Below are 21067 nucleotides of genomic sequence, written 5' to 3'. Positions count from 1 at the left end.
GAAATCATCTAAGTTATTGTCTTTCCTCGTCTTTTCTCCTCCCTTCCTTAACCCCGTTCAAGCTCTGCCTTATAGCAAGCACCTAATAAATCTCCTCAGGTTTTATTTAGTCCTAAAGTGTTATGACAAGCCAGTCTAAGCATAACCATACGTTAAATCTAGCATTACATTCATTTGCAACTGTTGGCCTATTCCCATACCTCTGCTACAATAGGCCCTGAAAATTTTGTATTCAGTCTCTGCTGAGGATCTATACAAGGAAATACTGACACGACCTGCTCAGACCTGTTCCAGACTTCGTTGGTTTTATAAAAGGAATCTTGAACAAACAAACAAACCTACAACTTAATGAATGCTGAAAGTGAGCCACTTAGAAGTTTAAAAGTTCCAGAAGAAGTGCACAATTAGACTAAGTTTTGTTTTCGTAGAATGGTTTGGGTTGGAAGGGACCTTAGAGATCACCTAGCTCCAAACCCCCTGCCATGGGCACGGATGCCACCCACTACATCAAGTTGTTTTTCTTCTGAAAAAGAACATCACTGTCCAACTATATGCTGTAGTATGGAAGAGTAAAGGCACTGATGCGATGATCTAGAGAGGATACAGTTTTGCAGGGAGGATCTTTCATTAGAGCAGCTAAAATAACTGCACAAAAAAGACAGACAACCTTCCGAGCAGGCAAGCTCTTCTTAAGATCAGAACCAAAAGGAACAAATCTCAAGGTAAAAACAGGTCAGGAACGAGCGTTCTAAGTTTAACTTCATTATCTTAATTCATTAGATTTTCTGAACAAAAACAGGCAGCATTTGGGAGTAAATGTGGATGCTCTCCACGCACATTGTTTTTCTACAGGAACTTTTCTCAAATTCCTAGAATTTATTAGAAGAGACCAGACAGCAAATTGAACTCTTGCTACCGTGAGCATTTCATTCGCTGCAGTAATTTGTGAAGTACACAGCAAACAAGGCACATAGGAGAAACTAAACGAGGGAGTTGGATCTTCTTTATGGACTGGGTGGGAAACAGCTATCTTAACATTTCACAGAGCATACACAGCGTGTGTGAGACAGGCCACCCAAATCAGCTCTTCGTTCTCGAGGGTAACACCTGTGCTTTCAGCAAGCACCTGCACCAGACTCGAAGAACTACATCAATAAAGTTCTTAATTCTTCTTCCATTGCTATGACTTGACGTGCTTCCACGACAGCACTTTCTCCTACCTGAGCTTTTAAAGGGGGGGGGGGGTTACAGTTACTGCATTTCTAACCATCATTTTTGGTACAACTCCAACCTCTGCCTTATTTTATAAAAGGAAATACCATTTCACTCCAGTTAGCATTCTTTCTCTGACATTTCTAACATGCCACAGGACAGTGCGTGACAATCTCCTTAACACAATCTCAGCATGATTCAAGAAGATTGAGATTACAAATGGAAAATCTGGTTTTTAAGTTTAAAACTTTAGATTCTTTCCTAGAGGCATATTCTATTCTTGGCTAACAGAATCAATTTGCTCTTCCTAAATGCTAGTTTATATTTAACGATTGAATTTAGTATCACCTACGTTCTCTCAAGCTTATAATTGCAGAAAGCAATTAACCATTCCTTCACTAATAAGCCTCACATGGTCTAAATTCAGTAAAATTCCTCTGTGTTCCTTAAGTAGGTTGTCACATTTTCTGTAAAAATCATTCAGCTGAAAACCAGCAGCGATATATGTAAATGCTACTGTGGGCATGACTAATCCACAGTCCGCAGATCTGCTCAGAATAATGAGGCCCCAAACTTTTATCTTGTCACTTTCTTCCCAATGGCACCTTATGCAAAGATGTAAAATGAGATAAAGGATAGATTAAATTGTTCTGGCAAACCTGCTCCCAGATTTTCTCTTTTATGAGGGCTGTGCAAAACCTTCCTCCTCCTATCTGAATGTGTGCTAAAATGCAGGCTTCTATCATATGACACGCAGAGGCGTGAGTCCTGTGCGTCAGCCCGTAGCAGCTGAGAACACCCATCTCTGCAGGCACATGATGAGGATGCCGGCAACCCATGAACGATGGGCAGGAAGGGCTGCATTTTGGTCATATGACAGGGAAAAACCACGTAACGTGACCCATGCGTGACATGGTATGCATGCATCTGGTCTGTGATGTGGTGACACCGTCCTGCTCATCGCTGGCAGCTAGTGGCTAGGAGATCCGACAGGTGACCCGGCACCGAAGACATCACCACAGCATGATTATAAATGATGGTGCTATAAAGTACTCACCACAACTAGCTGGTTTGTGAAGCAATTCACCATGTCTGTGTGTAGGTGTGTGTATGCAGTAGTGCAGTAGAAACAGCTAGCTTGAGGGGCTCAGTAATTAATCAGTGTGTTCTCGTTAAAATTTTTTCTTATTTCTGAAAAATTCTAAAAGAACTGAACCAGTTTCATCGGCTTCCTTTTGATCATTTTCTACCTGCTAGAAAATATTTCTGATCTGCAGAAACTTTTGCTGCATTTAAATAATTGCCAGGCCTGAGCAGAAATCAACTAAAATAACTTGCTCCACAAATTCAAGTAAATTACTGGTAGACATAATTCCATGATCACAGCTTTGGGACATATCAGACAACTTAGAACTATGAGAACGTTGCATCTCCTCCTTTCTTTTCAAACCATTGTAAGGTTAACGTTTACAATGTAGAGTCAAATAAAATGCATTTTGAATCGTAGAGAAACTTGTGTGCTGTAGGAGTATCTGAAAAAAAAAAAAAAAAGGCCACTAAACACAGCCCTGACTTTGTTAGAAATCACCATGGTACAAAAGCGATTTGCCTTCCATACCAAAATATCTAGAACTTGAGTGCTTGCTAAATGAATTAAACACACCCTTTTAAGAAGGCGTAAAAAAATGCTGCCTTCTTTCTCAGCCTTTCATCTTCGGTTAGTCAGCCGTGTACTTACAAGTGGCAGTTCTTAGGAGTGCATGGAAAGGAAAAAAATGCTTCCCAGTTTCAACTGCCACAAATTAAAAATAAATAAATGAAAGTTTCAGAAAGTCAAAACTAGAAAGTTATTTGTTGCACAGAGATCTCTAGTGCCATGTGAGATTTTCTTCTCTCTTTCTCACCCTCCCCCCTCCCAGGCTGATGACCGACCCAGGAAGTGTAGGACATCAGCCTCAATTTATTTAGGTGCTTCTGTCTTTTCTTTGGAGAGGTCCTTGCTGACATCCATGGAGAAGGAGCCTGAAAGTTTTTACCTTCCCTGCTCCCTTCTCTTTTGGTTTTTGTTTGTTTTCTCCTCCTCCATGACAGTGTTATTTGCTTGATAACAAATTTACTCCAACTATACCTAGGGCAGTTTCTCCTGATAGGTTCAGCATTGATGACTATATTTAAGTAATTTTGGTTTAGAGCTTTGTGGAGGAGCCAGTATAAATAAATCAATAAACTACTTCTCCTTCCAGCTTGGTCCAGAGAACAATATTTAAAACATCATTTATTTCCTTTCCACGGGGCTAAAATGGTATTTTGAAGTTCGCCATTGTTCAGGGGAGAGCGATGGGGAGGTTCTCTCTGTTGCTGATGCTCCACAGATGCCCTGGAGCCTACCTACCAGTTCTTCTTAGCTTAAGCAGGCTAACTCGTGGCAGCCTTGTCTAGGTTCTCTTCAGTCTTTCAGAAGCTAAAGCAGGTACATAACTGAAGTAACTTTATAGACTTACGTATTTCTTAATTAAAATGATACTATACATTTGTATAATAAACAGCCTTAGTAAATGGCATTACTAACTATAAATTTAAGTTCAGTCTGTAGCAAATTCATGCTGGTTTTGCTGCATTATTCTCAACTCCTGTCAATATTTAATGAGAAAATTTATCTGTTTATCTATTTGTCAAGATGCTGAAAAGCACAAACCCCATGCCTCTGCTAGCATACAGAACCTCATTAGCTTTCCAACCCTAAGTATCTCATGCTCAGATGGGTGGATGAAAACTAATCTAATCCACAGAAGGAAAGTATCTGTCTGTATTCAGAAATTGCACCTCTTGGCTACGTCTGCTTGTTCAGAAATTTCCACATTGTTTTTCACCTCATGAACATTCAGTTTTCTCTTCCACTTCATGCTGCCTCTACTAACTCCATGTTCCCCTTTCTTCCCATCCAAGTCCATTGATCACCTCAACATTTTTTCCTCCTGTCTCTTCAACTCAGTCCCACCAGATTTTAAACGAAAAATTAACTAACTTGTGGCTGTCTCATTGTTCATTCTAGCTACAGAATGTATCATTAATCTCCTCTCCTTGCTAAACTTATCTGTTTAAGGCCGTGATATCTATTATTCTTTGTTCATAATCTAAAACAATAGGGTGCATTATTAACCAGCCTGTAAGTAGCTATGTCATCAGCACTATGGTATACATACATCTGTGTTTTATGTATAGGAGACACATTGCATAAATGCAAACACATATGTGAAACACACAGAAGAGACATGCTAAATTATGTAGCTCAAATTTTGAGAAATGAAATTCAAGAACAATTAATTGATCCTAGCTTACTTATTCCTTTATCCTCCATATACCAATGACAGTACATTAGTACACTCACAGCATGTTAACAGGAACAGCTGTTAAATAATGAATGCCTTACTATACTGTTTTCAGCAGGTGCTTCAGCAATTAATCTCTGGCTGCTTAATTTCTGGCTGTTAGGAAAAATAACCGTATCCTATGCCACCAAGTAAAATAGTAGGGATTATCCAAGGAATAGCAGAAACATCAAAATCAAGACACCTACTGTACAGAATTATTGTTCTTGGTGAAGAAATCTGTGTCATCTGGCTTTTCTCCCTGCTTATCATTGCAAGAGCTCGAAAAGCAGCTTTTAGCAGAGCAGTCTAGGAGTCCTTGCTGCAGGTATCTCTGGATGTTTATCCTCACCTGGTGTCACTGTGACTGCTGCCAGTAGTGGCAGCTCAACTCTTTCTCCATTCCTGGTTAAATGCAGCCACTGCTGCCACTGTTGTGGATATGGTTATTTGGGACCCACAGTGTTGGTCAGCTGGAGGTCGAATGAGTATTAACACACCGAGAACAGCCGTGTTTCTACTTTCATTTAATCAATGCACTCTCAGGCAGCACAACTCCTAGATCTGTGCAGAGGAAGGAGAGACAGCCTATGGACAGAGGTATTAGGAAGGCAGGGACCCTAAAAGTCACTCTCAGAATCTGTCTGTGATATCGCTAGATCAGACAAAACAACACCACGTGCTACAGCTAACTCTCCAGCTACTTGTAGTTAATTTGGAGAAATGTTCATCAGAAGCAAATCTTCAAAAACACTCCAGAATCAACAAGCTTGAACATTTCAAATTTTCAAATAGCTCCTAGCCAAAAAGCCTAAAATTAAGAGACACGCATATTTGAGGAAAAACTGTACTTTTCACTGGGTCAGCCTCTCATTTCCTAAGTATTAGAATCAACTTAGATTACAGAATGCTATTGAGCTACAAAGCATTAAAACATGAATACTATCTGGGACCTCTATTTGCAAAGTAATCTTGACTATCTTAATGTATCCCAACAGTCATCCAACTAAAAAAGGTAACTACCTCAAAATATGGCTATGATTGTTAAAACATTTCTGTAAAATATCTGTGTTATCAGCATAGTTTGTTTCACATTTTCTATTTTATCAATCAAGCTTCTTAAATATACGCTGGTATAAATACCTCTCTGGTAGTCGTTTAGTATTTAAGAAGAAAAGTAAGAGCTATCACTTTCCATGGGCTTTCTTGTTTGAAAAATAATTATTTTGACAATTAAAGCTGCAAGAGACTTAATAAAACAGTACATATAATAGACTGCAGTATTACCTTGATGCAACTTGAAGCTGACTCACATGATTTACATCTGGACCACATAATACAATTTGACTTATTATTCTGAATAAGATAACTCTACTTTATCTCTCCACAAAAAGATCAATACACATTAAATACTAATTGCCAAAAGAAGTTATTTATGTGTTTTCTGAGTAAGTGTGCAAAAAATTCAGAATTCTCACACATTTTTAGTTTTAAAATACATTAATAACATTTTTTTTTTCCGAGCACATATTAGCTTTTCAAACAAAGTCTCCTACTGAAATGCAAAAGCTTATCACACATCTGTTACAAAGACTGAATTCATTAAAGTCAGCTATCAATCACTCACAGTAAGACCATGCTTAAAACGTGCAATTTGCATAAAGCCCTGCTCATTGTTACTGAGTGCTATTTACCAATCATTCCTTTTGTTTCATGCTACAGTACCTTATGAAATATCAATCCTTAAAATTGTCAGCATGAGTATATTTGGAATTAATTACTCTCTCTTACTGTGTGCTACATACCTACTATGCACCAATCCTGCAAATGTAAACCTCCATTTTTCTATACAGTTCCATAGTTATCCTTAGCAACTTGGTATTTTTATATTGACAAAGAAGGAACCGTCTGACTGACACTGCAAGAAGTAATGTTAGAAGTCTGGCTAGACTTTCTGGATTGTGAAACACAAAGTTGATTACATTTACTCACAGTGACCTGCAGCTGAAAACAGAAAGGGCTTTACAGTTAGATTGTACACTTAGCATACCGAGTTGAACAGGAACAGATCACATCTCCTGGTCTGCTGACTCTTACGAGTCTGTCATGAGTCTCATGACACTGAGTGGTGGCTTCTACGCCCCACTTCCACATTCACAGGATTTCACAAGCAAGTAAGAGTTAAGTTACAGGCCTCACGCTTCAGGAGAATGAGCTCAAAAATATGAGACCTCATGACTATATTGTAGGGAGACAATAAGGAAAGAGCAAGAACCTTAATTTTTAATGATACATAATTTGGAAGGACCTATTACACGTTGTAACATCCACTAGGTGAAGGTAAATGGTCCTCTGAGCTGGCACTAACCAAATTAATTTGCAGAACAGACAAAACGACAAACTAAGCAGGCATACCCTTACAGCACAACACAGCGCCACCATGGCAGCGTTGCTTTCAGGACCCAATCTGCCAGCTCTCCAGAGCAGAACAATGCACCACGTATATAAACCAGCTCAGTTTTGGAGAAATAAAAAATAGAGATTTCTAGCATGCTTGTACATTTTCTCATGCACAGATGACCACCAAATTGCTGTTTCAGGTTGTCTAAGTAAGCAAGACAACACTACCAGATTACAATCAGTTCATGCTTTCAAAGTTCAGTCCTGTTAGGCATAAAATTATTTTGAAGGAAATTATATTGAAGCAGAAAGGAAAAGCATATAATGTTCATAAATTTCACACCAAGAAGACGGCTTCAAGCAAGCTCTATGATCGTAAGCCTTGGCTACATTTTTCAGTAAACCAGATAGAGAATTTGAGGCAAATCAAAAATTTTTGAATAAATCTGATTAATGCCATTATATTTTACATGACAATTACAGTCAGCATTATGTTTCATTTATTATGTAGACCAATGAAACATGCAATTTTTCCAACTTACCTGATGCCCGTCTTGTGAATCGATTTATCACTGGAGCTGAAAGAAAACATGACATTTCAGTTAGACTTTTTTTGTAGTAATCTAATGTAGTTCACACATAACAATGTTAGACTTTATTCAAAGTGCGAAAACAACTTTGTCATTTGTGATTAACAAATAACTGTTAATCAATTTTTTGTATTTATAGAAACCCATGTTAACTTCATACACACTTAAACCTTTAAGCAGGTTTGCAAGAGATATGCTAGCAAGTAACCAGTAAACCTTCAAGACCATTTTCAGCTTCTTATAAGATACTGTATGCAAGCACTTATTGTTGTTCATGACTGGCTGTGAAATATTTAGTTCTGTATTTCCATTATTTATTGAGAGCACAGAAATTGGCATCTTGAAAACAATGATGCAGACATGGACTAAAAAAAATGTAAAAAACAACTTTATTTCTACAAATATACCTATAGGAAATCTAGCAACAAAGATACTCCTACACATTAAAAAAACACTAATTTGCACTTCTGTCTGAAAGATGAACTTCTGCATTGAGTAAATTTTAAAATTCTTTCGGTAAATCAACAATGCCAGCCCTAACCACCCCCACCAGCCGCCTCCTCCCCCAGCCCCTCAGAAAAAAAAATCTGTTTTACAATGAAAATTATTGTTTTATAGTGCCATCTTGGAACATCTCCAAATACTTGCTGCTAACATTTGGAATCAGATTCCTATCTCGGTTCCAACTGGGAGAGATCACAAAATACATCTTAGAGCACACAGCTCTGAGTTTTACCTCTTTCTTCAAGGGCTACCAGAGAGAAAACGAAGTTTCGTATGTTTTGCCTTCCAAATACAACCCTCGGCCTGCTTATTATTAGTATAAAACACTGGTCTTGAACTCTACTTGTATGTGATAAAGAGAGCTGGAATAAAGAGTAAAAAAAGATCTGAATGACCTAATTTCGAACATGGGCAACAGCTACATTAAAAATGTATGCTCTTACAGTGCTTATTAATATTCAACTTAAAAAAATTACTCTGAATGTTTACATGGAACTGAAAAATGAAAAATATTGAACTTCTTTATTTCATCTCTATTAATTTTACACGGGAGTTATACAGCCTTTCTCAAACATCTAAGCCAAGATAAAGGAAGAAAAATGCTGAGAAAACAGGAGGGAGCAACAGCCTGAGATGCAAAGTGATTTTTTATTCCTTTGGGCAGGAGAAACCAGAGCAAAGATACAAATTCTGAGCCACAGCCGCAGATGGTTTGTGCAAGCACATACCGCAGTGACAGGTCCAAGTGGCAAGAAATACACTGGGAAACCTAACTGCAGTGGTTCAACGTGCTATTCAGGAGCAAGGAAACCTCTTGTGAATAGGCTATCACAAACCCCAAACACGTATATAAGTAAACAAGGGATTAACATAACCAGCAAAGTTATTTTTAACCTCAATTTCCCAATTCCCCCCACTTCTTTTTTCTTTTTTTAAATAAAAAAGCAAGGTATTTAGACATCTTTTATTGGAGAAAACATCAGATTTTATGCAACTACTGTTTTGCAATAGAGGGAGCCACATAATTCCTCAAACTGCAAAAAGAATACGTTTCATTTTGTCTCTAGGGTTACAGGCCAAATTCATTTCAGGACACTGGTCATGACTGCACATGAGCAGCAGTTCTCAGCAGATGTGCTTATATAAAAAAATACAGTTGGAATCTGACATATTTCCATCAAGAAAACGTAAAATTGTGCTCTGCTACCATTAAAAAGCTTTCCCCAAACTTGGGGAGAGTATTTTGGTTTGGCTGTCAGTTCCACACATCATCTGTACATATAAAGCTTTAACTCCTCCTGACAGCCACCTCAGCACATTTTTACCAACACATCAAATAATTCAACTTTTAAAAAAATAACACCTAACACTAAACTCACACACCTTGGAGACTACTCCTGTTTGAAACAAGCTACTGGGACTGTCAAAAGAGCAATTCCTATTTTGGCTACTTCCAGCCACATAAACATTTAAAATCACTCTTTGGCTGCAAGAAGCTTTACAATTTCTTTTACAATAAATTTTAGAATTTATTTACTGTTAGGAGTGAGGGGAAAAAAGAGCAAGATTTTTTTTATTATTTTTTTTTTAAAACCAGAATCTCAGGACCCCGATAAGCAACTACTTTTGAATATTCAATGTCTGAACAGCAAGCAGACAAAGCCTTTCTCCCAGACTGGGATTTCGTGAGGGTCATCCAAATGTGTTAGTGGTAGCATCAGAAGCAGCACCCACAGCTCTTTGCTGTTTACCACGCTGAACTCCTCTCTGTTTCTTGCGCAGCAAATTGCGATATACTTTTGCCGCCCAGAAAGATGGAAACATAAGCTTACCAGGAGGTCTCAGAAAATCATCAGCCTGAAGAAATTTAGCTGATATTTTCACTACAAAGTAGATGCGTGAACAACCAGATGGTACAATGGCTGGCAGGATAAACATAATAAGGTGGGCAAAAGATAGATTAACAAGCATTTTGCTGCAGACGTAAAAAATAGTCTTAAATTATCTTTCTGATGTGTCAGGAGCTGGAAGCCTTGGCTCAGAAAGCCAACTGACAAATCAATAGGAGAAATATTCCACGAGCCATCTGTGAGTGGCTTCTCAGGACTTCAGCAACCTGACTATTGGGCTTTGCAGAATGCCCTCAGGACTGCCAGCTGTCCCATGAGAACAGCAGGAAGCACTGTCAGTGGCTACCCCATCCCTGGCAGCACCCTCCTTACAACACAGCTGGTGCACAGTGGCAAAATATTCCAGCGAAGCTAAACTCGGGAAGGGAAGGGAACAGACTTGAGGCAATACCTACAAAGCCATTGAAATTAACTCTATAGTGAAAATATACTTTACCTTAAAGGTTACAGTGACATTGTTCTGGGAGTTGGTTGCTCTGAATGACTCGATAAACAACTGACTGGAAGGAAAAACCCTGCTTACAGTAACTTACGGTTACACACCCCCGTCACTACCTTGTACAAAATGTAAAATGAACAAAAAAACATGGACAGCAAAACCTCACAGTTGCAAAATCGAGGATTTTTTTTCCAATAAAGGATAAACTGGCATGCAGATAAATTCAGAACATGTCCAGAGAGATTTGATCTTTTATTTGACCAAGAGAGAGAGAGCTGCACCATGACTGAGGAATACATTTCTGTGCATGGAGGACCTTATTTACATGCATGATGTCACTCCAATATTGGACGTGACTCTTCATATTCTACTTTGTCTCAGCTACAATCCTTTACAAACCTTCATAGAGGAAAATTTAAAAAAAAGGCAAAAAAAAAAAGCGTCAGGGGTCTTCTTCCTGACAGAGCTTTGACTAAATTGTCTCAGTTATCAGTCCTTATGTGACATACCACAGCGGTTTTGCTGTTAGCGCTACGCAGTGAGAGAAGCGCATCATCCAAGATGTTACCTGCTGGTAACTGAAATTCATGTTTGCCAATCCTTGTTTGGATGGCTGTACAAAAATTACAGTTTTTGAAGTATTCTGGCAATACAAATCAACCACACAAACAGAAATAACTGATAAATGATCAAAAGAAGCTAAGGTGGTTTAACATATTTACTTTGAATATACACTATAAAAATTTCAACTCACACGAAGCATGCACTAAAAATATTTCCATCACTCAAAAACCATCTAACCACCGCTCTTTTCCCCATTGTGTATTTTACTATTCATATTATTCTTTAAGAGCATTAAGCATTCATCACAGCAGCCCCTGTGAGATAGACAATAGAAGTAGCTTAATTGTTCAAGCAGGGGAGATAGAGACGGGGCTCGATGGGGCTGTTCGCAGAGTACCAGGATGAAGCTCGGTGCCCCAGCTGGCCACCCTTCCTGCAGTTAATTCGTTCTGATAGCGCTGAGCTGTCCCTTTTTCCAGACTCCCAGTTTAAGCCCTCAAAGTCTAGTTCGCTTCAGAAGCTGTCGTGAATGCGCCACGAGTGTCACCTGGAATAAGAAGCTAAACACATCGCGGCCACCAGACACGCGGCCTTCCTAAGAAGCCAGGGTCTGTCAGCCGGGGATTTAACAAGAGGCTACGCGGTGCCTGCTAGGGACGTGCTCGAGCACCCTGCCAACCTGCCCTGCACGCCGTGCCTTCTGCCAACAAGGACAAACACCCAACGTGGGTTGGGCCGCAGGACCCCAGCCCATGGTGCTGAGCGCACCCGGCTCCCTGCGGCCTGCTCCGGCGGTGGAGGCCACGGGAGCCTCCCCGCGCCGTGTCTGCGCAGTGCCAGCCAGTGCTCTTTTCCAGCAAAACAGAGCAAAAATGAGTGCTCTGAGTGATGAGGGCTGACAGGAGATTAGCGGCTAACCTTTGGTATTAGTGAAAATTAGAACGCTTTCCACCAGCCTCGCTTTCAATTAGCTCCTGTAATATCTTCATAGGGAAAAGGATAAGCTCCCTTAAAAATAAATAAATAAATAAATTCAGCCATTACATTTCTAAAGCTCTCAAATTTGGCAGGCCATAGCCCCCGAAGCCAGCTATATTTACAAAACAGGAGTATTGCTAATCTATCTTAAAGGGTAGATGCAAACAGAAGTATCTGCACCATAACTTGTCATGCTTGCGTGAGAGGCACAGATGCCCTGAGTGACGTTATGAAACAAAAGTCATAACCCAACCATACAGTTTTTCTATCCTCTTGAAGGTACAACACTTAAAACTCACAGATGTCACTGAGGTCAGTGGGTCAAACATAACCAAAATTTCAAGAAGAGCTTGAGAACCAGCTCTCAACACATCGCACTGTTTTGTACAGTCCTACTCCAGTGATTTCATAGGATCATTAGGGTTGGAAAAGCCCTCCAAGATCATCTGGTCCAACCACCCCCTACCACCAATGTCACCCACTAAACCCTGTCCCTAAGCACCACGTCCAACCTCTCCTTGAACACCCCCAGGGACGGTGACTCCACCACCTCCCTGGGCAACCTGATTTCAATGAGTTATTCCTGTTTTACTTATGTTTTGCTACATTTCCCAAAATCCCAGGCCAAGTTTCAACTGATAAGCCTCACACACACTTCAGGCTCCACCTCTTCAGTTCCAAGCTCAACCATTTCTCAGATGCCCAGCAACTTTCAGAAATACTTTGAATTATGCCTGTTGTAATCACATTCCTATATTATGCAAGTAAAGATTAGCTTGTCTTCTTCCACAAACATTTTATTAATTAGAATGAACTAATTAGAGTCAGAAAAAAATCAAATGTGTGTGGACTGCATGCCTTTCTAAAATACATGCTTTAGTGAGACTTTTGTTTTTACAGCCCAAATGAATGAAATACAGTAACTCTATCACCCAGAACAATGATAGACTGGGAAACCATGGAGAACAATAATGGAAATAATTTGGAGCCACTGCTATTTCTCTCCATCACTTAATTTCTAGATATTCCAGTCAGATTGATTATTTCAGAGCACTTCCAGGTTGAGATGGCCATAAGATAACACAGTGATATTAATGCACATGCACATTAATAAGACCTCATGAAATCTCAAGGCAGGCAGGACGTGCACTCCTGCCCCACCACCTTGGGTGCTCTCGCCCACTTTGTCCCTGCAACCAGCCTCAGCTTGGCCAAGTCTTCCTCTTCCAGCACTACTGTAGGTTCAACACAGCTGATGCTGAGCCCCAGGTAGTTCAACAGGCCTCCCAAAACAAGCTCTGATGTGGTGCTGGTGGAGTATGTTGAGTACTGCAAGCACATCATGGAGGCACCTGCATTGTCCCCGCGCAGCTATGAGGTAACACAGCTCTTTTTTTCTCCAGCTCAGCAGGGAGCTGGCTGTGAAAGCTGTGCTTGAGCAGCACCGCCGGCATGAATAGCAAGGGCACAGATCATCCACAGCCACAAGGGCATGGACAATCCACAACAGACCATTTACCAGTGGATAAGTAAGAGCTGACTGCATCAGAGGTCACGGTACATGGTCATTTCTTGCTTACAATCTCCACAAGCCCATGAAAATTTTACCAGAATATGGTTTTAGGACGATGATAAAAATCAAGCTGTTAACGTTAAATTGAATTACAGCAAATAGACGACAAAACTGTATAACATAGATCTCTATATTCACTAAGAAATTTGTTAGAGTTGGAATAACTTTAGAAATGGTCTGCTTTACTCTGAAGAGCTATTCTTCCTTCTTGCTTCAGACTGTGGCTGGTACGTTCAGTGACAGTTGGAAGAAGCAACTGTGACAAAGGAGGGAGTTGTTAGGTCTTCAGAGAGGGGTTCTCATCTTTTCTCTGTGAAAGGCCATGATGTCTGTGACAGGAATGAGGAGAGGGGATGAGTCCAGGGAACACGCAAGTTTTATTCACAAGACAAACAGCCTTTGCAGTAGGGTAGTTAGATACAGCACAGCTTTCTAAGAGTAACTTCACAGCAACAGTAATGTTTTAAGATATATCTTATTATTTCCCTCACCAAGTAAGTCCATCTAAAAAGATTATTTTTTTTTTTAAACTAGAAACAAAATTAATCATCTGTGCCTTTACACAAAGTGAAAAGGTAAACCCCAGCCACACAGGTGCACAGCCTAAGTAGCCTTCTGCCACAGAACCTGAAAGTCGGGGCGACAGCACTGCCACCACACTTCCTAATAACCAAACCTCAGCAGCTAAGGAGAATTGTAAGTCCACTCCAAGACACTGATTTTCCTTTGGAAGGAAAATCCACGGCTCCTTAAAGAGTAAGATGTGCACGTGGAGGGGTCTGGCTCCACACAAAGAAGGGTGCTTTGCTGGAAGGCAATACCAGTACGTGCTCGTCAGGAGGGCATGCTCCCTAAGGAGCCAGGGCTGCTGCGTACCAAAGGAGGCAGAGTGCAGGCATATACGGGCATTAGTGTACACAGGCAGAAGGCAAGCTGTAAGACACGAAGTATTAAGTGCCTGCTTTCAGGGAGTCCTGTAGGCAGAGACCAAGAACCAAGATGAGGTTGAAACAATGCCACAGTATTAGTATTTATGTGCTACTTGGAGAAAAACTGAGAGAATATTTTTGCTGTTGCAAGAGAAATAGATGTTGATAGTGGAAAATAGCTACATCAGAGGGGATACCCCAAAATAATTACTTGCCTTTTTTTTTTTAATGACATCTAGATATTTGAAAACCATCTACACCACAACATAATACAGACACAATTATTCCTCTCTGAAGACAACACATCTGTAAAAATATACGTATACACACAAAACCTGAATATCATGTTATGCCCATTTTTGTAATATGCAAGAACCTTACAAAAGATTGTAGTCCTAAATGCAGTTACCCATAACTGAATTTTGAAATTTTTATTAGCTCTACAGATGACTTAGCCTCTTGCCATTTTTTAGTCTGCAAAATGAATTCTATTTCATTGCACAATAGCTTCTCAAGAAATTGGGGAAAATTTTATAGTCAAAATAAGCTGAAAACTATATTGAATAATTTGCCTTATGCTACTTGTGATATAGCTCTGGAGCTCATATATCCAGAATTAAGCGCTAGTACAGTAAGATTGCCCCTGTTCAAACCCAATGCCATGCATTTCCAAGGGTTGCACAGGATTCTGTGGTCAGGATAACCCTCAAAGGAAACTGAGATGAAGCATCTAGGCATTTTTATTATTACAAATAGGGAAGGGAAGGGAAGGGAAGGGAAGGGAAGGGAAGGGAAGGGAAGGGAAGGGAAGGGAAGGGAAGGGAAGGGAAGGGAAGGGAAGGGAAGGGAAGGGAAGGGAAGGGAAGGGAAGGGAAGGGAAGGGAAGGGAAGGGAAGGGAAGGGAAGGGAAGGGAAGGGAAGGGAAGGGAAGGGAAGGGAAGGGAAGGGAAGGGAAGGGAAGGGAAGGGAAGGGAAGGGAAGGGAAGGGAAGGGAAGGGAAGGGAAGGGAAGGGAAGGGAAGGGAAGGGAAGGGAAGGGAAGGGAAGGGAAGGGAAGGGAAGGGAAACATAACATCATGGAAGAAAGTTGCTCTTCTTTCCATGCCTCAGTCCACATGCACGTCTCCCAAGCAATACACGAGTTGCTCCTTCAAACCAAAACCAAACAGCAAACTCTCCTACCTCACCTCTCCCTAGCCACTACTTAGTATCAACCCACAAATTACTTCTTCACAACCCTCAAGCCTGACTTGAGGACTCATGTCAAAAAAGCTCAATAAAATTTTTGAAAATTGATTCAATGGATTATTGAGATGTCGCCGCACAAGAACATGAATTAAATGTGCAGATAAATACATCAGTTTTTGCACTGCTGAACATGAAAACTCATTCTGTATATCATTTAAATGGATCACTGTGGCATCAGGAATGCAGCAACATTTTGAATGGCCCCTGAACACATGTAATAAACAGAGACTCTAATATATCGTTTTAGTGTTTGTTCCATTATTCCCAGGTTATAATTAGTGTTGATTTTAAATATATTTGTTTTTAAAATGCTACTACCAAGCAGCTCACTCTCATTGCCACATTTTGACACGTACATACAGCATTTGCTACACCACGAGCTGGCTAGTTATTTAGCCTGTCATAACACAAACCTTGAGCGAGAGGCAAAGAAATCTCTCCTGCTTTATCAGTTAAGAGATTTCAGCTGTTATGAATATTTGATGCTGTACGTAATTACTAACACTGAAAATAAAAAGATGAAATGCCTGTCTGATGTGTTAGACCAACAACATGATATCGTGAAAGGGGCTGTCACAGCCCACTAATGGGGAGGAAATGCTGCTTGGAAAGAACAGTTACTCTTCCCAAACAACCACCTCTTTTGAGATTTGGGCTTTTTCTTAAAAAAAGCATATTTCAGATTAATGTCCTATGCTAGGACATAAAAGTGTAAGTGAATATATTGCTGTATTGAATTCTCCTTATCTGAAATACACATCCTGTTACATAGAGCTGCATGCAACGCACAGCACGTCTTCCCTTACAAATTCATCCTCGTTATTGCTTGTGACCAGTACACTTAGTCATTACCACATTAAAACTAATAGGTCACCTAGATAGGAGAGAATAAATAACTAAAGCAATATTCACAGCAATATTTTTAATCCTTAGTTATGCCAAAGGATGCAACAAGTTAATTTGCACCAGAAATTACCCAGACTCAGGCTGAAAACTTGAACCTGCGAGGAAGCTCTGGCTGGGCGTACTTGCTGCCCTCAATCCCACGTTACTTGGTATATATGACAAAAACTAATGATGTGTATATGAGAAAATGTATGCCCAGCAGAGGTGATATATTTAGAAAGAAGAAAAAAAGTGTGAAATTAAACCTAAAAATACCAATGGAATAAATGTAAAGGAGTTCAGTCCTCTTACAGAGTCTAAGACGTAGAGTGCTGCTTTAGCTTGAACACCATCCGTAGACCCCTTTTTTCTTCCACCCTCTGCTTTTGTAGAATTCACTAAACTCCCTATTTCTGCCAAATAGACTGCAGGATTATTTTCTTTTCTTTTATCACCATACCCCACACAACTTGTGGCAACACCCCTCCTTTGCTGCCTAAGCAATTTATCATAACCTTCAAGAAATATTCTGCCATAGCCATAACATAGTTTACAATTGCCACTAAAGCCCATCTGATACAAAATGTCAGTAATGCTTTTATCTTCTTACCATCTGTAAATGGCTTTCCACTTGAAATTTCATAAGCTATTTTAAGAATATTATGGTTATTTGCTTTCTAACACTGTAGTGTAGGCGTTCAGATCCAATTTCATGTTCTTTTCTGCTTTCTAATTTTGCTGCCTGAAGCGTATTTACTAATGTATGCAAGTTTCCAATCAGGATGGGAGAAAAACTGGTCATCCTGCCAAAGCTCCACCAGCAATCCCCAAAACAGTTGGATAGCTCTGCTTCTCGGTAAAGCTAACAAATTGACATTTATATGTCACCAGGCTTCAGGATCAACACTGCAAGAGACAAAGAAAAACTTGCACCTCTCTTTGAATCAATGTTTCTATCAAACTGCATAGCCCAAAATTTTTACAAAAGTGACCAATTCTTGTTAATTCTTGAGTATCTAAGAGCATCCCTTAACTATTACACAACTGTGCTTTAGGCCTTCATTTTTACAAAAATTTGGCCCACTTTTTTTTTTAAAAAAAAAAAAAAATCTCTTGACAATACCTGCAAGTTATATTTATTACAAAGGAATCCAGTTGCAACCTCGTTGATGGTCGTGGGTTGAAGAAGATGTCATGGCTGTCAGGATTCTTCTCTGAGGGAGTACACCTTTGTGTGGAGTTTATAATTATCTCATCTCTTTTATGTAGTTTAACGACTGTGAACATCACTGATTTCTCTCCATACACATTTATACTACCTATGTTTAAACCAAAATCTCAAACTTTTTAAGACTCAGGCTCTCCTACTATTATTCATGTTTTTGTCACTTTGCCACTGGGTTATTACAACAAATCCTACATGGGCAAACACCATTAAAACTTTCTGAAGTTTTATAGAGAGTCTCTGCCTGCTTGCTAAGACTAGTACTACCAAAGTACCTTGATGAAAAAGTACATGAATATGTATGATCTGCAACCTGCATTGCTTGTATATTTGTTTCCTAGCAAAATTTAAGATTTTGGATTTCATGTGTATTTTAAAGTTTGTTTATTTAAGAACATTACTTATTTAAAGGGAGTTTCTCTTGCATTCACAATACCCATTCACAGCTGGTCAGAACTAACACAGTCAGTTTTGTTAGTTTTCAGAGCATGAACCAAAGCACTTACCCTGTCCTCATTTCAGCGCAGACTTTATGTACCCATGTGATATCTGCACTCCTTTACTCTTGCAAACATGCAGGACAGCATGCAAACATGAATCCAGGGAGAAGGTGGAACTCAGACTCAGCTTCATTAATAAGAGCCACCTACGTCCCTTTCAGATGGTCAAAGCCACTATCCACAGGACTACTGATGATGCACAAACTAAAGAGACCTCAGGCGTGGTTCACGTTGACCACAGACATCTTTATGAGTCAAGGAAGGGGTTAAAGAAGGTCACCAAAGTGATGGTGAATATCTAAGTGACTCTGCACACCTAACCACAAACACGCTGCATGCTGGCCTGTCGACATCGCACCAGCAATTCAGGTGCTGCTGAAGACAACATGAAACCTGCAAACCAGCAGGAGGACTGCAGGCAATGGCAAAAATGAATCAACAATGAGCTCACGATAACACAAATCATCGTCCTTCCTATTGATGCAGAACCATGCAGAGACATCATCCTGGTAGTAACGCCAAAAGAGCTGCAGAACTTAATGTAAGCAGAGCCCATTATCTAGTGTGTTTTCATTAGCCAGAAGTATATGGACTGAGGCTCTTACAAATAGCACTTCCCAAACTGCATTGCTGGCCATAATTTCCCCTGAACTGAGTGGGTAAATAATAGTGGAAACTAGGGATGACCACTTACAGGTGACCGGGGCAGCACTCATCCTTGTATTCTTTGGCTCATGCCAGCGAGCTGTTGAAAAAATAAAGGGCAAATGTAAGGCAGATCTCATCTCCATCACCACTGTCCTGATGCTGAAATTCTCCCCAAACAGCTATCCCCCTTCTCCCAAGCACAGGCATGCAGAACCCGCTGCAGCTCCCAGCAGCGCACGCAGCCAGGCACAGCTCGTCTTGCATTCCCAGTCTGGCTACAGCTGGGCCAGCATTTGTATGGCCACGACCAAACACAGACCCATGCACTGCACGTTACCGTCACGGTGCCCAGACACAAACAGCAGCAAATAACTTTGCTTAGATAAGAGTATAATGCCTCTTTTTTTTAGGTTCTTTTTCCACGGCCTGCAAACTCTTTTTCTCCTCCATGGGAACGATTCAGAACATCCCCAGAGTACCCCAGGATTACAGCCCAGAGCACACAGCTCAGTTGCCTAACTCGGTGTGGAGATTTTTGTGTCCTGAAGGTAAATTTATGCACAATGATACCAAACATTGTCACCTGAGGCCCTTTATAGATCCAGTCTTTGTTCTCAAGCTGCCCCTTACCCTGAGTCAGTACCTGAGCCTTGATTATGGAGCCTCCGAAACTCATTTCTGTAGAGAATGAGAGGTCAAAGAGAGCCCACAGTGTGAACAGACCTTACGGACAGGTTAATAGGATACACCTTGTCTGTCCCAAACCAACAGACTCATGCAAAAGAGGTGAGATGGGCCCAAAGGAAGCTTCAGATACCAGTTTACTTCAGCACTTCTATGGGGACTATTCGGTAGCAGCCGAACAACGCCTTTCAGCAGAGGGCTGTTCAAAGCACAAAAATCTCTACCACCATTTGCTTTCTTCTTATGCTGCAATACCAGTAAAAGCGTTCTGTGAGACGACTGAAAACTTTAAATCCCATGTTTTATGGCTGCATTGCCTTGGGATCACATTTAGAAATTTCTAGTGATGACCAGAAATGGATTTTTCAGTACCGCTCCATTTTGCTCAACAGTTTGGGCAGCATTTGAAAAGTTGCATCTGCTGGAAGTAAACTCTGGCATCACAGTCACTTTCACTCCCATTTTGCTCTGCTCCTGGCTAGCAAAGCTTGAGAATGTTGTCCTGACTTCCTTCTGTAACTATCTGTGAGATTCCTGCGAGGGGCCAACTTTCCATGACTCTTGATAACAACACCCTCCAACCAGCCACGGGCCGATTAGTCATCAGGCAGTGAAATAGCTCTTGGCACCACATCATGGTCTGCCACCAGAGGGCTTTTCAAAAAATAACCTATGGTGCTCCCAGTTTGGAGTCGATACCAAAATTACAATTGATAATGACACCGCTGCCTGAAATACTGCTAAACCCAATTGAAACCAATGTATGTGGTCATACGGCAAAGATCCCGTCCCTCCAGACCCATCCAAAAAGTCAACACACACTTCACGTTGTCTATTTACAGCTACCTACTTGGGCTGAGATTCAGATATTAACCAGGGAAATACACAGAATGAAGGCAGACCAAGAGGTGCAGGTGGCAATCTGGAGCCTTGCTCCGGCACAAATCGTTGAAGAGTGAAGTGACTCCACTTTGGGGACGTGACAGAAACTGTGTCTGGTGAAGTGCTACTTGTCCTGCCTTGTGTCCGCCCCCAGCCTCCACTGCCTTTGAAGAAATTTTTACAGTCTGCAAACAGAAAAGGTCAGGACTCTGCATTGGAAAGGGAGAGACAAAAACTAAGAGATGAGTTTGCTTGACCGGTTACACGTCAGACTGGCAACCCACACTTCCAAAAACGTGCCCTATCCCCCCGGCTATGCTACCCAGGGCAGGCACTGAAAGCTCATCTCTTGAATCCAAGCAGGCGTGCTAAAAGGCAGGTAAGAAGCCTGACTCAGACTTAGTGATCTCAGTAATCAAGTACCCACAAAGAAGAAAGACTAGAGTTTTTGTTTCCACTTGCTGGAATAAGTATGTTTTACAATATACCCTCAACAGAAAAAAAATAAATCAATTTCTGCAAATTACTT

The 21067-nt window shown here is 40.6% G+C and overlaps 1 protein-coding gene across 2 annotated transcripts in view; it reads right to left on the bottom strand.

The window, feature by feature from the left end:
- PRKAR2B (protein kinase cAMP-dependent type II regulatory subunit beta) overlaps positions 1-21067 on the bottom strand; it is an 82206-nt gene that overhangs the window by 45776 nt on the left and 15363 nt on the right. The window contains exons 2-3 of one of the 2 annotated variants that reach the window (XM_035549474.2): positions 19019-19069; positions 7523-7558 (exon numbers count right to left, since the gene is read on the bottom strand). In XM_035549474.2, the coding sequence (XP_035405367.1) occupies positions 7523-7558; positions 19019-19069 (87 nt within the window). The remainder of the gene's footprint in view (positions 1-7522; positions 7559-19018; positions 19070-21067) is intronic. The other variant, XM_035549476.2, reaches the window with a different exon arrangement.

Source organism: Cygnus atratus, chromosome 1, assembly GCF_013377495.2.
Source record: "Cygnus atratus isolate AKBS03 ecotype Queensland, Australia chromosome 1, CAtr_DNAZoo_HiC_assembly, whole genome shotgun sequence".
In the NCBI taxonomy this organism is placed as follows: Eukaryota; Metazoa; Chordata; class Aves; order Anseriformes; family Anatidae; genus Cygnus; species Cygnus atratus.
Note: the sequence above shows the minus strand (reverse complement) of the source record. Positions and strands in the feature narration are given on the sequence as shown.